This window comes from Pyrus communis, chromosome 2, assembly GCF_041283825.1.
Source record: "Pyrus communis isolate YQ-2024b chromosome 2, ASM4128382v1, whole genome shotgun sequence".
NCBI lineage: Eukaryota > Viridiplantae > Streptophyta > Magnoliopsida > Rosales > Rosaceae > Pyrus > Pyrus communis.
In genome coordinates, this window is record NC_142566.1 from 5,362,987 (window position 1) to 5,377,909 (window position 14,923).

At 36.3% G+C, this 14,923-nt stretch overlaps 2 protein-coding genes across 4 annotated transcripts; one reads left to right on the forward strand and one right to left on the reverse strand.

Annotated features, from left to right (window-relative positions):
- Window positions 1-3,994: 3,994 nt before the first annotated feature.
- On the reverse strand, window positions 3,995-8,918 carry LOC137748950 (LEAF RUST 10 DISEASE-RESISTANCE LOCUS RECEPTOR-LIKE PROTEIN KINASE-like 2.3). 2 transcript variants are annotated; one of them, XM_088683005.1, is made up of 4 exons: window positions 8,129-8,918; window positions 7,206-7,238; window positions 5,386-5,415; window positions 3,995-5,272 (listed from the first exon to the last, which is right to left on the reverse strand). In XM_088683005.1, the coding sequence occupies exons 1-4, from the start codon at window positions 8,916-8,918 to the stop codon at window positions 4,149-4,151; spliced, it is 1,977 nt and encodes a 658-aa protein (XP_088539131.1). In that variant the 3' UTR covers window positions 3,995-4,148. The 2 variants fall into 2 exon arrangements, with proteins under 2 accessions (XP_088539131.1, XP_088539133.1); XM_088683007.1 differs by lacking the exon at window positions 5,386-5,415 and having other exon boundaries at window positions 3,995-5,358; window positions 7,220-7,238.
- LOC137748624 (rust resistance kinase Lr10-like) lies at window positions 8,201-11,522 on the forward strand. 2 transcript variants are annotated; one of them, XM_088683018.1, is made up of 3 exons: window positions 8,201-9,901; window positions 10,140-10,166; window positions 10,256-11,522. In XM_088683018.1, exons 1-3 carry the CDS (start codon window positions 9,700-9,702, stop codon window positions 11,365-11,367), a joined length of 1,341 nt encoding a protein of 446 aa, XP_088539144.1. In that variant the 5' UTR covers window positions 8,201-9,699; the 3' UTR covers window positions 11,368-11,522. The 2 variants fall into 2 exon arrangements, with proteins under 2 accessions (XP_088539144.1, XP_088539146.1); XM_088683020.1 differs by lacking the exon at window positions 8,201-9,901 and having other exon boundaries at window positions 9,919-10,166.
- Window positions 11,523-14,923: the final 3,401 nt, after the last annotated feature.

Here is a 14,923-nt window from a genome sequence, read left to right on the forward strand (position 1 = left end):
TAACCAAGATGTTTATCCGAACCGTGCTGCCAATGACATGAAGGCAGAGCTAGAAAAGACAAAGAACAAAAGACAAATTGTTCACTGTAAGACATTCATTTTGGGCTATCATTCTTCATGCCAAAATTCTTGACATACCTTGATAGATGGTCTGAGACATTCTGGGTAAGGAAAACTCCAATCACCGAGTCAACAACTGATCCTTTCCATTTTGAAAAACGTCTGTCTCCTGTTCCTTATAATTTTTTTATCAATGGTTTGATGTGCATGATATCTAATAACTACGTATCCACTAATTGGAGAAAATTATAATGAATTTATGTTTTTCTGGTATATACCGTATACATGAGAAGCAAAAAGTAATTCTTACCCCTGTTGTCTAATTGAGAAAGCTACTAATATGCAGTCTTGCACAATGAAAAGTAATTTTTACATGTTTTATATGCAGTCATGTCTGAGTTTTCATGGTTGAGTTTACATCTTTTGTATTGACTTCAAGTTGAATAATTTGCATTTTTGTGTCTGAACTGGAAATGCATGTTGTGCTGCAGATTGCTATGAAAGTGTATTTTACCTTGAACAAGGTGCATGCGCGCAATGAATGAGTCAACTCGTGCTTGGAAAACATTTCTTTCCTCTTCCCAATACTTCTCCTTTTTATCAGTTCCTTCATCGCCTTCACTTCCCTCCTTGCCCATCAACAGATTCCATATCCCATGTGTTTCTGGGTCAAGCTCTACTCTTGGTCGTGGCTTACGTTTCTTCATAATACCTTGAAAGGGGACAATTACACCATCTCCTTTGTAAGGAACAAGTGCAGTTTTCTCCTGCTCTAGAATTTCGCTGCAGCTTCCATTGAGGTTCAGACCATTAAATTGATGTATGATGTCATCTATTGGTATAATAAATCGTGTTCTTATAGGATACCCTGCATCAAAATCAAGAGTATGTCATCGTTGGAGTGATACATCATTGAGAGGTTTCTTAAGGTGGAAAGTACTAATTGCTTTTGCAGAAGGTTGCTTGTGATCGTATGCAGAATCCTTCTCTTGATGGACTTTATCTGTTCCTGATGAAACTTTTGATAGAGTAGTTCCTTCAGTCTGCTTCTTTGCTGACGTATTATCATGAGATACCTGCTTGTTTGCTATCTGAAAGGATTTTCTGGGAAGTGATGAGGCTTGCGAGTTACATGTTTCACTTATTGAATGGGTGGAAAAGCTAAGAACTTTTGTGGAACCTTGGCATGAATTTGATTTGGATGAGATCTGCAGATGTAGAAAACCATTCCCAGAAGTGATGGAGTGAGTGTACCGGCCACCTGTTAACTTGCTGATCTCTTTGTTCTCCCTGTCCATAATTTTGTTATTTTCAATGTAAGAACTCAGTATTTTATGGTTCTTCGATGCAAATCCATTTGAATTGACATTATTTTCCTCTGGTCTTTCAACTTTTCTCAGACACTCCTCAACCGCTGTAACCTTGTTAGGCATATTATTAATGCTCAAGTATCTATTCTCAATTTTCTTTTTCTTATGGCTTCCTGAAAAATCTTTGCTGAGAATACCACTGATTTTCTGAATTTCATCCAATTGAAGTATCTCTTGGAATGACAGTCAACTGCAGTCTTTTTCTCGCTGTCTGCCTTTCCTTTTCTTCTTTTTGAAGTATGTGTACTTGTCTCATTATGTGACTGACAATGAGAAAACAGTTGCTCCTGTAAATTTGAATCAACTGATTGATTTTCCATGAGTATATGCTTACCATCAGCGTCGTTGATAGATTTTTTGCTGAGCTCACTGACATTATTGACATGCTTTATGCTACCACTCTTATTTCCCATAAGTGGTTCAGTATGTTTTCCAGGCTCTCTGACTGACGTGTTTTCTAATGGGAAGGTTAGGTTCCCCTCACGCTGATTACTATAGATGGAACAATGATGTCCAATGCTTGGCCTTTTTACAGAACTATTATTCAGGTCTGTTGAGTGCTGTCTGAACAATGCATACAGGTCCACTGATGGCATTTCTTGAGAACTCCACAGACTACTCTGTTGCATAGAGGAATTAACAACACTTCCTAACAGTTGTTCATAGACAAGTTATTAAGAGGATTACAAATCAGTTCATAGACAAGTTAGGCCTAGGAACTGTTTTTAAAGAGAGGAAAGAGATCATCTCCGGATCCCTTTCACCAACTCTACCCTATCAATCAATCCGGATCCTTGAAATTTGATTCAACGGTTAAAAGCAGAGGGCATCTTTAAAAGTTATAATAATTTTAGCCGTTTGATCAAAATTTCAAGGGCTCGGATTGATTGATAGGGTGAATTTGGTGGAAAAGATCCGGAGATGATCTCTTACCTTAACGGAAAGCTATCTTTTGCTGGTCCTCAATAGTTCTAAGGAAAGAGAGATATTTTAGTGTGTTCGGAAAACGATGTGGTAAACCACATGATGTTATACAATTGGAAGGGGAGATCCGTAAGAGTTCATAAATAAAGTGGGAACAATGGGTCACATCAACCATGCTATTCCCTTGGTTGGCTTCTGCGTTGATGGATTTAGACGAGCTTTTGTTCATTAGATCACTACATGATTTCATTTCATCAGCAGACAATAACAACAAATTTCTTGGTTGGGATAAGCTGCAAGATCTAGCTATTTGCCAAAGGAATTGAATATCTTCACCAAGGACGTGATCAACAAATCTTCCCTTTGGCTTACAATTACAATGATGCTCCAGCTAGTGATAGACATTACGTTCAAGATTCTTAGGAAATTATAACGAGGAGGCTGAGTCCTCCACCAAAGCTATAAACTGGTTGCGCAGTACAAAGCAGGCAGCATTTCAAATAGTAAAGGAAGGATTCTCAGACAGAAAATTTTTTGAGACTGCATTCCACGTCGGGGGAAAAAGGGACCTTATATGTGCTTAAGTAATTAGGCTACTCTCATATTGCCAATTAGTTTTGTGGTAAAACCTTAACTTTCTGCAAAATCTTTTGACCAAGAAATGACTTGGCAAACTAAAAGGTTTCGAATATTGCCACTCCGTACTATAGTCTAATAATATTCCTCTTTACTTGTAAGTAAAAGATCTTAGGTTCGAATCTCGTAGATAGAAAATTCGATACCAAATTAGATTGTCCATTATGTAGCCTAAACTAACCTCTCTCACTTAGTGTAAATATATCGTTGTACTCACAGAAACAAAAATAAAAAAGAAAAGGGTTTCGAAGATTGACCAAGGAGGTCCCTCCCTCCACTAACAAATAACAACCGGAGCTATGTAAGTGCAGCCGGCATGAGCCCGAGAACCAGTACCAGCACGAGCGAACAATCATCACAACCAATAATTTCTTGGAACAAAAATTAGAAAATATCGTCTTCATGAATCATACAACGGTGTCCTTCATGAAATATGTTAGGGCATGTTGGGTATCTTATTTGAAATGTTTTTATCATTTATCAAAACATTTCTTTTAACATTTCTTAAAAATAATTTTTTTTAAGATTCAAAAACTTCATTGATTTGCGATTTAAAAATTTTAAATCTTACAACTTAAACCAGACAAAAAGATTTAAAAAGAGGGGATCGTAAGATAGGGAGAAAGAGGAGAGATGAGGAAATAAAGTAAAAGATGATTGACGGAAAGAGAAAGAAGAGAGGATCGGACAAGATAGAGAGGAAAATGAGTGAGAGAAAGAACCTAAAAAAGAAGAGAGCAGATTGGAGAAGAGACGAAAAAGGTAAAAAAAAAGAGTGAAAGAAGAAAAGAGAGATTTGGAGTGAGAGGGAAGGAGGAAGAGAAAAGAAATAAGTGAGTTTAAATTTAAAAACTCTAAAAACTCACTTTTTATGTTTTTAGATAATAAACTATATTTTTGAGTCAGTCTTGAATTCAGTTTTTTAAAATAGTCCAAATAAATTTTTAAAACCTAAAACTTGAAAATTGTTTTTGAGTTCAAAAAGTTGGATTCAAGTAGAGTATCAAACAGACCATTATTTATCCCTGGAATCATGAAAATATGCCGTACTAAACATATTTAACATCACGTTCAATGTACAAGCAAACAGTACTACTACAAAACCAGAAACATTGCATTGAGATTCAAACTGACAGAGCCTATGCTAGTTGCGTGTCTTCACCTGCCCGTCAAAGAAGATGTTAACTCCGCCTTGGAATATGTTGGATTCAGATTACCATTAGGAGCGCCTACGGGCATCTCTCGTGGATATAGAAGAGGCTCCGGAGGCATTCGAAGTAATTCAACATCTCCTTCCAGCATCTCTAGGACTTCCTTCATTGAAGGTCGATCGCTTGGCTTCAATTGTATACACCACAAGGCGGTTATAATCATTTTTTTTGTTAATTGTTTTTCCTCCTCTACAACTCCTCCCACCTCGAAGTCCTTTCCTTCATTATATTGATTGTAAACCCATGAAGGGAAGTAAAGTTGACTTGAATGCTCTGCCAATGCATTCAAATTCTTCCTTCTGCTTGCCATTTCCATCAACAACATTCCAAAACTATAAACATCCGCTTTAAATGAAACACCGCCAATATTCTTGTAGAATAGCTCAGGAGCCATGTATCCCATTGTACCCCTTGCCGCTGTTAGATACACAATGCTATTATCTACCGGGTATAATTTTGCAAGCCCAAAGTCAGAAATCTTTGGTATGAAATTCTCATCAAGAAGAATGTTGTGAGGCTTGATGTCAAAATGTAATATTTGCATGTCACAACCTTCATGTAGATATTTAATCCCTCGAGCCACTCCAAGAGAAATTTCGTACGTTGTCTTGCAACTTAATGGGATACTTCCTTCCTTGCAATAAATGTATTTATCAAGAGATCCGTTGAGCATGAAATCATATACCAAAGCACGCTTCGATCCCTCAACACAATAACCAACAAGCTGAACCACATTAACATGGTGAATCCTCCCAATAGTATTTACCTCGCTGATGAAATCTTGTCCATTGCCTTTGGGCTTATCCAACATCTTAATTGCCCCAAAACGTCCACTCCGTAACCTTGCTTTGAATACTGATCCATACCCTCCTTCACCAAGTTTTTCTTTAAATTTGTTAGACATCTTCTTGATGTTCGAGTACGAATACCTTATTGGCACAAAATTCTTTTCACCATGCAAAAATTCTTCTATGGAGTTGTACATTGACAAATGTCTTCTTTTCCATGTATAGATCAAAAACAGAGTCACGACTGGTGCCCCAAATAGAAATTTTGCCCCGACAAGTAGTACTGAACATTGGAGTAATTCACAAAAAACATCATGAGAAACGAAATTGACTTGTTGCCTTGGATCAAAGTATATGCTCAATATTGGATATCATATATATCAGCAAAGCTCTTACCGAAACAAACGGTTATAGAGAGTCCAAAAACTGCGTTTAGAACAGAACGAAGAGTAAATCAAACTTGATTAGAGCTTGAACTTTGCAAAGTGAACATTGTGAAGAACATTAAATACCCAAGAAATACAAGAAGATATATTAACAAAATCAAAGAGAAATAACTAGCTAGTTTTCGAAGTGCAAAGCATTATTATAGATAAAAATTTCTGTTAAGCCATCATAGATATAGCCCCTAATAAATTATGGGAGCTATTTTGGTTTCCAATTTCTGATAGGCCATCATTCAAAAATTTCTGATAAGCCATCATACATATACCCTGGAGGTAGTTACGTACGCACACCTGGATTAACATTGAAATTTGTTGCAGTTTTTCATATCCATAGAGGATGCACTATATTATTTGTTAGGTACATGTTTATGTGATTGATTAAATACCACTCTTGTAAGGTGTAACAAAAATATAGTGTAATTAAAGAAAGTCTGGGGCTCTTAGTACCAGTTTGGTACAGCGGAAATTATAAAAAAAATGCAGGTATGAAAAAAAGTTGGGGTCTTTTTAGTGTTTGGTAAACACTCTAAAACCAGCTTTTTTTAAATTGAGGGTGAACAAAAAGACTAAAAGCTCATGCAGCAAAACATAGCTTTGAAAATCTAGCCCTTTTCCAAAACATGCAGAGCAACAGTGCATGTTTAATGAAACTTTCCTACACCCTCGTTAGTTTTTCAAAATGAGTCCTTGTCCCTGCAACAAAATGGAAGGATCTCTTTCCTACTCCCTCGTTCTCCCCCCGCATCAGACCCCTAGGACCGCCGCCGTCCATCCCACTCCCGCTCAACACCACCACCACCACCACCACTGCACCAACGACTATCCCTCTCCTCCTTCTAGATCCTACACACGATCAAATGCGATGATTAAACAGTAATTAAATTTAGAAAACAACCCAGAAATTAATTTAATTGACAGAAATGCTTAGGGTGAGAAAGGGACCATGATTTCTTCAGTAGCAGGATTGATGATTCTCATAGGCAAGGACTTCACCAAATTACCCAATAAATTAATAAGATGCCAAACAATCTTACCTGTACCACACAAAGAAATTTACCAAATTCAACAAAAAAACCCTAAGTTAAAACCCAAAAACAAACCTTTTATTTATTTACTTTTATACCTCAACAACCTTGTCCATCCTGACAAGGGAGAAGCCAAAACACTCTCATCAGCAAAGGGAAGCTTTGATTTGAAGCGCAGAATAGAGGAGGAGGGGCTTTTGACGACGAGGTTGAGGAGATTGGTGTAGTTCAAAGCGTGCAAGTTCCTGGAGTGGAGAATGGAGGCGCCGGCCTCGAAGGTGTGGGTGGAGATGTTGACGGTGGCCATGCGACCACTGACGACGGGGTTGCTCTCGAAGATCCGGTGAAGTCGAGAATTGAGATGAGGGAGGAATAGTGGCGGAGAGAGAGTGAAAATAGGAGAGATTATAAATAATAAATAAAATAAATTTTTATTTTATAATTTAATAGACATTTACATGACTACAGTCTACAACATATCAAACACTTGAATACTATATTTTTTTTGTTAGAATACTTCGATGTTTTGGATTTAACATCTTCTTTATAAATGTTCTTAGAGTACACAACATGTTTGAATATTTGGATATCAAATCAAATTGAAAAGACACGTTCTTTAGGAAGTAGCACCTCTTGATGAAGGGGTGTAAGCCAAAGGGTCAAACCAATTCAAAAGCAATATAAAAACTCTCGAAATAGAGGATAAATTAAATGTCATATAATCTCCCATATATAAATCTCTAACCTGGACTCCGTGCCCATAGAAATCGGAAAAAACCTGCAGTGGCAAAGAGGGAAAAATGTAAAATACTTGGGGTCCACACCCGTTGATTTTAAATTAAAATTTCAAACTTTGATTTATTTTTTTATTTTTTTACGTTATTTAAATTAAAATTTCAAACTTTGATTTATTTTTTTATTTTTTTACGTTAGTAAGTTAAATGTTAGATTAACCACTGACAGAATTCGAACTCATGTCATCATGTAAGAGCATAATACATTTCCACCACTGTGGTAAATGGTCACTTGCTCAAACTTTTTATTTCTTTGTCTAACATATTTCGTCATCTCTAATGGTCCACAAGCTAAAACATGACATACTGGTCAAATGTAGCCCCCTTCTTAGCCTTTTTTGGTGCCCAACTACTTAATTACAATAATTGATTCAAATTCAATGACTAGTTTTAAAAACATCCAAAAGTAGTTTACTTAAATTAACCAATAAATTTAAAATATAAGTTTAAAACTAATAAATTATTAAATGACTATGTTTAATCTCTTCAATTGAAGATGGTATATGAAATTAGCCTAACATTTTTATTTAAATATAACTTTTTACAAAGCTATCTATTTAGCTCTTTTAGTTGAAGATGACCAAAAAAGAGACAAAGGATGACCATGGCCCTGCAATTTTAGTTTAGGAAAACTAATGAAAAGGGTTTGAAAACTTTGAGTTTTAACGATATGGGCAAAATAAAGGGTAAAGTAAATAGTACCAGGATTGACTTTTTAGTGTAAAAATGTGATTTTTCGTTAAAATAAACAATATTATGAGCTTTTCGTTAAAATTCCCTTTTAATTTTAATTTTATTTATTTTATAGGAATGAATTTCCTACAAAAGATGATAATGAAGTAAAAATGAAAATTGAGATTTATTCCCTACTCACCTGGAACGCTGTGCGGATAACACTCGTAAATCCACCACCATCGGTTGCATAAAAAGGGATCAGGGGCATACTGAAGCTCAAATCCATAAACCAGAGAATTGTGTATGGATTTATAAGAAGCGTTGTAGCCGTCGAACAAGTAGGCATAAGTCGTTCGCTCTATGCTGCAACCGTCCTTCATCTGACCTACCTCTAAAGATCCAATTTTGACATAGCCATACGATTTTGGTTGGGATGACGACATCGACGAAGATGAAGTAGAAGCAGATTGAACAGGAAAACATGGAGCAGCATCCACGTAAAGAGATGAATTCATTGGACGCGGACACTTGAAAAATGTTAAATTTGTTGTGCCAATTTCCGTACATATCGCTGATGATGCTGTACAATTCCCAGGTGTCGTCGGAATTTGGAAATACCGAGAAGGCAGAGACAGAGAATGAAGAGGAAGGGAGGAGCAATTGCTCTTGTCAAGGCCCGGATCGACAACTCGGATTGTTTGGTTATGGTAGTTGATTGCCTGTACGTAGAAATCGCCAGATAAAGGTATGTTTAGTATGGTTTTGTTGTTCTCACAAGACAGAGTGTATCGTGAGTCGCCGCAGTGGCGCGTACGACCTTTTAGTCGAAAAGGGAAGCTTATATTGCGGATATGACCGCAGGACGAAGGGGTACACTTTTGCCGGGCGGCGTTACAAATGGTTTGAGGGGATAAGCTAAAAACAATAAAAGCTGCAATTAAAAATCGCATAGACAAGGAGGAGGAGGAGGACCTTCCACTCATTCCCATGGAGAAAAATATCAGCGAGGTTTGACACAGAAAGGGCGTAACAATACAAATAATTTATATATAAGCACAAGAAAAGATTTTACACATGTAAAAATAAAGGAGAATGACTCTCTCTTTCCGCTGTGGAATTAAGTATTGACCAAAACAGTAAATACTTTCTAGGCTTCTGTGACGTGGTCTTTGGGGTAAACCCGTAGATCAATTGCATTTTTATGGTCGAGTACTCTACAAAGACTTTTGTGTCAAACTATTAACATTTATTTGTTCTTCTGCTTGGAAAAAAAATACCTTAGAAATGCAGCAGCTACAGCTCAATCTCTCTTGGGTTCGCATATTCTCAATGACTTTGTTAACATTGCTCGGAGCAACCCAGAATGCCTATGCTTGTGAAAAATCCAAATGCGGGGATGATGGCGAGGCCATCCATATTCTGTTTCGCCGTGGACATCACTGTAGTCCGACATCTGATTGCCATGCTAATGAGGGTGACTACGGACAGGAGCACCGAGTAGTGGTGAAATTCTTGGTGAAACGCATAGATTACAAGCATCAGGAAGTCCGAGTCTATCAACCGCGTAAATGCCTGCTGTTAAAGCCTTTAGAAGTTGATAACATCAACATCTCATTGCCAGCCTCTCAATTCTACTTGCAAGAAGAATCCATGTATTCCAACGCTACCTTACTCCACTGACCTGTTCAAAAAGAGTTATACAGCACTGAAGTCCCCTGCATTAGTGGCCCTGGCTACAGAGTTTATGCCATTGAATCTTCCCAGACCACTATGGACTATCCGCTACTAGAGTCGTGTACAAAGATGTACGATGTTTTGTCGATTCCACAGATCCACTATTATGGTCTTAAGGGTACTAATTTGAAATGGAAGAAACCAAATTGTACAGAGTGTGAGGCAGAGGGCAACAAGTGTAGAATCAAGTACAATCACACCAACACTGAAATTCAATGTGTTCGCTTGAGCAGACCTAGTAAGTCTGCCTATATTTTCAATCTTGGTTTTATTTTACATATATTTTGCTATATTATTGCACTTGCTGCTTACTTGTCTAGTTAGCATCCGACTGAACATATTTCAAATAACTAGATGCAACGCATTTGATATGAATTTCAAATGACTAGGCAAAGAGTAATTTGTTTTCTTCTATTACTAAATTTGTCCGAGCAGTAGATCATCACTATTACTAAATTTGTCAATGCTTTTTTCAGGTCTAACAAGGAAATTAATGGCCGCAGGTGAGTAGTCTGACGGCTTTTTTTTTTATTTCATGTCTAGCTAGACCGTCGGGAATATTATTATTTACTCAAGGATTTGTTTGATTCAGGTACAACCCTGGGATCATTTGTTGTATTACTACTGGTCGTTGCAGCCTATCGTGTCTATAGGTCTAATCGAAAAGAAAAGGAGAGTCAATTGAAGATTGAAAAGTTTTTAGAAGATTACAACGCTCACAAACCAAGCAGGTATTCCTATGAAGATATTAAGAGGATCACAAACCAATTCCAGGACAAGTTAGGCCAAGGAGCCTATGGAACTGTTTTCAAAGGAAAACTTTCTTCTGAATGCTTTGTTGCTGTAAAAGTTCTCAATAGTTCCAACGGAAATGGGGAAGATTTCATAAAGGAAGTTGGAATGATGGGAAGTATCCACCATGTCAACGTGGTTCGTTTGGTTGGTTTCTGTGCTGATGGGTTTAACAGAGCTCTCGTTTATGAGTTCTTCGCCAATGGTTCACTGCACGATTTCATTTCATCGGCAGACAATAACAATCGTTTTCTTGGTTGGGACAAGTTACAAGATATTGCTCTTGCTATAGCCAAGGGAATTTATTATCTTCATCAGGAATGTGATCAACGAATCCTCCATTTCGACATCAAGCCTCATAATGTTTTATTAGACGACAATTTCACTCCAAAAATTTCTGATTTTGGTTTGGCCAAGTTGTGTTCTAAGGATCAAAGCATAGTGTCCATGACTACAGCTAGAGGGACTATGGGCTACATTGCACCTGAAGTGTTCTCCAGGAACTTTGGAAATGTGTCCTATAAGTCGGACGTCTATAGTTTTGGAATGCTGCTGCTTGAGATGGTAGGGGGAAGGAAGAATATTGATTCAACCTCAGCAATCCCAACTGAAATTTACTATCCAGAATGGATCTATAATCTTCTAGAAGAAGGAGACGACCTACGAATCCATCTTGGGGAGGAAGGAGATGGTGAAACTCCAAAGAAACTCGCAATTATAGGCCTCTGGTGCATCCAGTGGCACCCAGCAGGTCGTCCTTCCATGAAAGAAGTTGTTCAGATGCTGGAAGGAGGACAAAACTTAACCATGTCTCCCAATCCTTTTGCGTCTACAGGTCCTGCACGAACAAATGCAACTGCACCTGCAAGAAATGTAAACATTCAGTTAGAAGCTATTGCTGAATTAGAGTAACATATCTACTTAGATATATAGATAGATATGTGCCCACACACTTATGTATGTTACTAGGACTCATGAAAAGTGTAACCATTGTACCTAAGTACCATATGTGCTCGATAGCTCGAGGTGTTTGTCTGACTACGTATGTACATTCGAGGTTTGTTGGATTGCTTGGTTTTTCACTTGAAACCAATGGCTGGCCCAATATGCATCACTTTTCCACAAAACTTAATATGCAAAAATATTTCCTCGAGTTTATACACCGCAGTTCTTAACTAGCTTCCATAGACATATTGTTGACATGCTTACTTAGTTATGATCCTTCAAAGTTTCTAGGTTCTCAGTTTCCCATTCATATCGATATGTTTTGTAAGATTTTTTTTATCAGTACTTTTAGATACTAAGAGCGATAATTCCATGACTTGGTGAGATTGGAATGATAAATTATTAGTGAGAATTCACTCTTTCTTGAACAATAATCACTTTAGGATGAGTTACATTACCAACTAGAGAGATTGGTCAAGTCACATATCTCTTCCAAAATGTTGAAATACATTTCAAGTTTAATCAGTACCTCAACCAAAATCAAATAAGATATTGTTGATTACACATTGATATATAGAGGAAATAAATAAACACTAGAAAAGAAATTATTGACAAGTGTTGGATTGTTCTGATAATTAAGATTTGTTTTTTTTTTTTCAACTCACCGCACCTCGAGTGTAAACTTTTCTCCTTTTTTATTGTAGTTACCATAAAATATCGCTGACCATTAAAAGAAGAATAATAAAAATTAAAAAAACATATTAAAAAAAATTTAAAAAAAAAAAAAAACCATTGAATTTTGTTCAAAGTCTAGATCGTAGTTCTTCTCTAGCTTGCCATGAGGTTTAGCTCCAAAGTCTATAAATTGGTCTTCCACTCAAAACAAAGATGTCCAAGTAAAGTGGGCTCTTACCATTGACCTGCAAGGCGCACAACCAACATTATTAACCCCGTAAAGTATGCATGTCAATAAAAAAAAAAAAAAAATCAGTCAATTTCTTCTTTTTTCAAATAAATAACTCAATTTCTAATAGACTCAAATTTGCTAACTAGTACAAGGCAAATAATTGAGTCACTTGCCAAAGCGCATGTGACACAGTCAGCCTTTCACTAATATGAGTTCTACATTGGACCCACGAGCAAATTTATTGTTTCATCTAAGCTATATCTTTACACATTAGTCACTTAAAAGAGTGTTACAACATTAGTTGCGGAAATGGGTGATGTAGAAACAAAAGAATATCATTCAGATTATTGGTGCTAAAATTAGACAAAGTTCAACTATATCATCACATGATTCCCCCTCGAATATTTCTTTCTCAGTGCCAAGAGAAATGATGATTACACTCGTGTCATTGTTAGAGGCTGCTAAGAGATCGTATTTATGTAGCGATGTATGTTTGTGCAAGATTTGACTTCTCAACCAAACTCTGAACACCGAATAAGATGCTGGTTCAGTTAGGTGCTTTTTTATGCCTAGAGAACTGAGAATTTTGAGTTTTCTTTGTGTCGTGCTTGCCTAAAGCGTACATTAAGAGCCTTGGGACACCTAAATTCTATTAATATAGCAAGATATCAATTTATCAATAAAATTAGTAATTTACAAAGATTTTTTTTTTTTTTTTTTTTTTTGCATGACAGTAAACATGTATTATATTATCAAGATTCGATGAATTATATTTATCAGATCAAGTGACCAAGTTAAGATTCAAATTACTATCTTTATATTTGACCTATTAAGATTTCATTGAATTATAATTAGCATAAAGATTATGTGTTCTACTTATTAAAATAACTAGAGGAAAGTAATGATGTATATGCACTCTAATACAAGTTTGATTTTCATCGATTCTCTCCTCCTAACAACTTAACAAGATAACTCACTAACACTATTGTTTGTCCAAAAAAAAACTCACAAGACTACTTAAACCAACATAAGACAAGTGAATAAAAAATTACCACGTTGAATGCCTAAGTGGGTAGCATTTTACATATTACATATTTAGGAGATGCTCTATCTTTTTTATAATTTGACATTCTTCTTGAGTGGCCTCACTGATCTCCGGTGCATCCGATGGAACCCAGTGGATCTAGATCGTCCATCCATTAAATTGGAGGTTCAGATGTTGGAAGGAGAGAACTTAACCATGCCTCCCAATTCCCTCTACAGGACCTGCACGAACGAATACAAGTCCACCTGCAGTGCTGGTATATTAGGCTTCCATGACTGTTGTGGTATTTGGAGTCCACTGAAGAATCGAGTGAATTGAACCATGCGTGACACAACTAAAGCCTAATTGATAATCATTCCTACAATGACAGATGAGAGACACGCAAAACAACTTCAAAGAAAGCACCATACTGCTTTAGTTATGTGTGAGTTGCACACGACACTTCAATACACTAGCGTGTGTTACATATTAGACACAGAACAAACACGAAACTTCTCAGACACTGTTGGACACTTGTCCAACACTCCACATGGCGTGTCGTTGACTTTGACTGATATACACTTTAGGGACACTCGTAGGACATTGTTCAAAAAAAAAAAAAAAAAAAACATGACGGTGGTAATTGGGAAATTAAATTAAAATTTTAGGGTAAAATTGAAATATGAAAAAATTGTTTTAGGGGTAATATGAAAAACGGAGTTATAGTTAAAGGTAATGTTACATTTTGTTTGTACGAGGAAATATAGTATTATTAAGAAATTTTACAATGAAATTTTATTTTTTAGAATTTGTGAATTTTTTGTTTGATTAACCTAAAAGAATAAGGGAATTTGAATTCGGATTTTTTTTTTAATTTTTAAACTTCACTCATAGAAATTTAGAAATAATATATATTTACTTGAAATTTAAACTTGGGGATTGGAGCTCTCAAATTCCAACTTCTTTTTCTGTACTGAATTCTAAATTTCTATTTTTATGAATTTAAACAAAGAAATTGGTGCGTGTCAATTTATAAATTCTGATATATTGTTGCCATGCTTTCTTATTTATGATCCTTCAAAGTTTCTAGGTTCTCAATTTCCCATTCAAATCGATATGTTTTGTAACATTAATTTTCTTTTCTTTTTTCCATTACTTCAGCATATTGAGAGTGATAATTGTGTGACGTAGTGAGATTATAATGATGAATTATTAGTGAGAATTCACTTTTTCTTGAACATTAATCACTTTAATATGAGTTACATTACCAACTAGAGATATTGATCTAGTCACTGTAAACACGGAAAATTCCTGAAACAAGAAACAAGAAATACGTGCACAAAATATATTTTTTGGTGTTTATGATTTTTGGGGTTACAATCTCTTTGTAATTTGATCCTCTGATTCTATCTTCGTAGGGTGTAGGTTTGTGGATGAGCTGTTGATCCAAAGGGCCGTCGGGGCTTGATCTAGGGATGAACAGTTGATGAACGGATCTTCGAGGGCTTTTGGGCTTGATCTTGAAGACTGGGTATATGGATTTCTTCAAGGGCTTTCGGGCTTGATCTTGAAGGTTGATGGATGAGCGGATC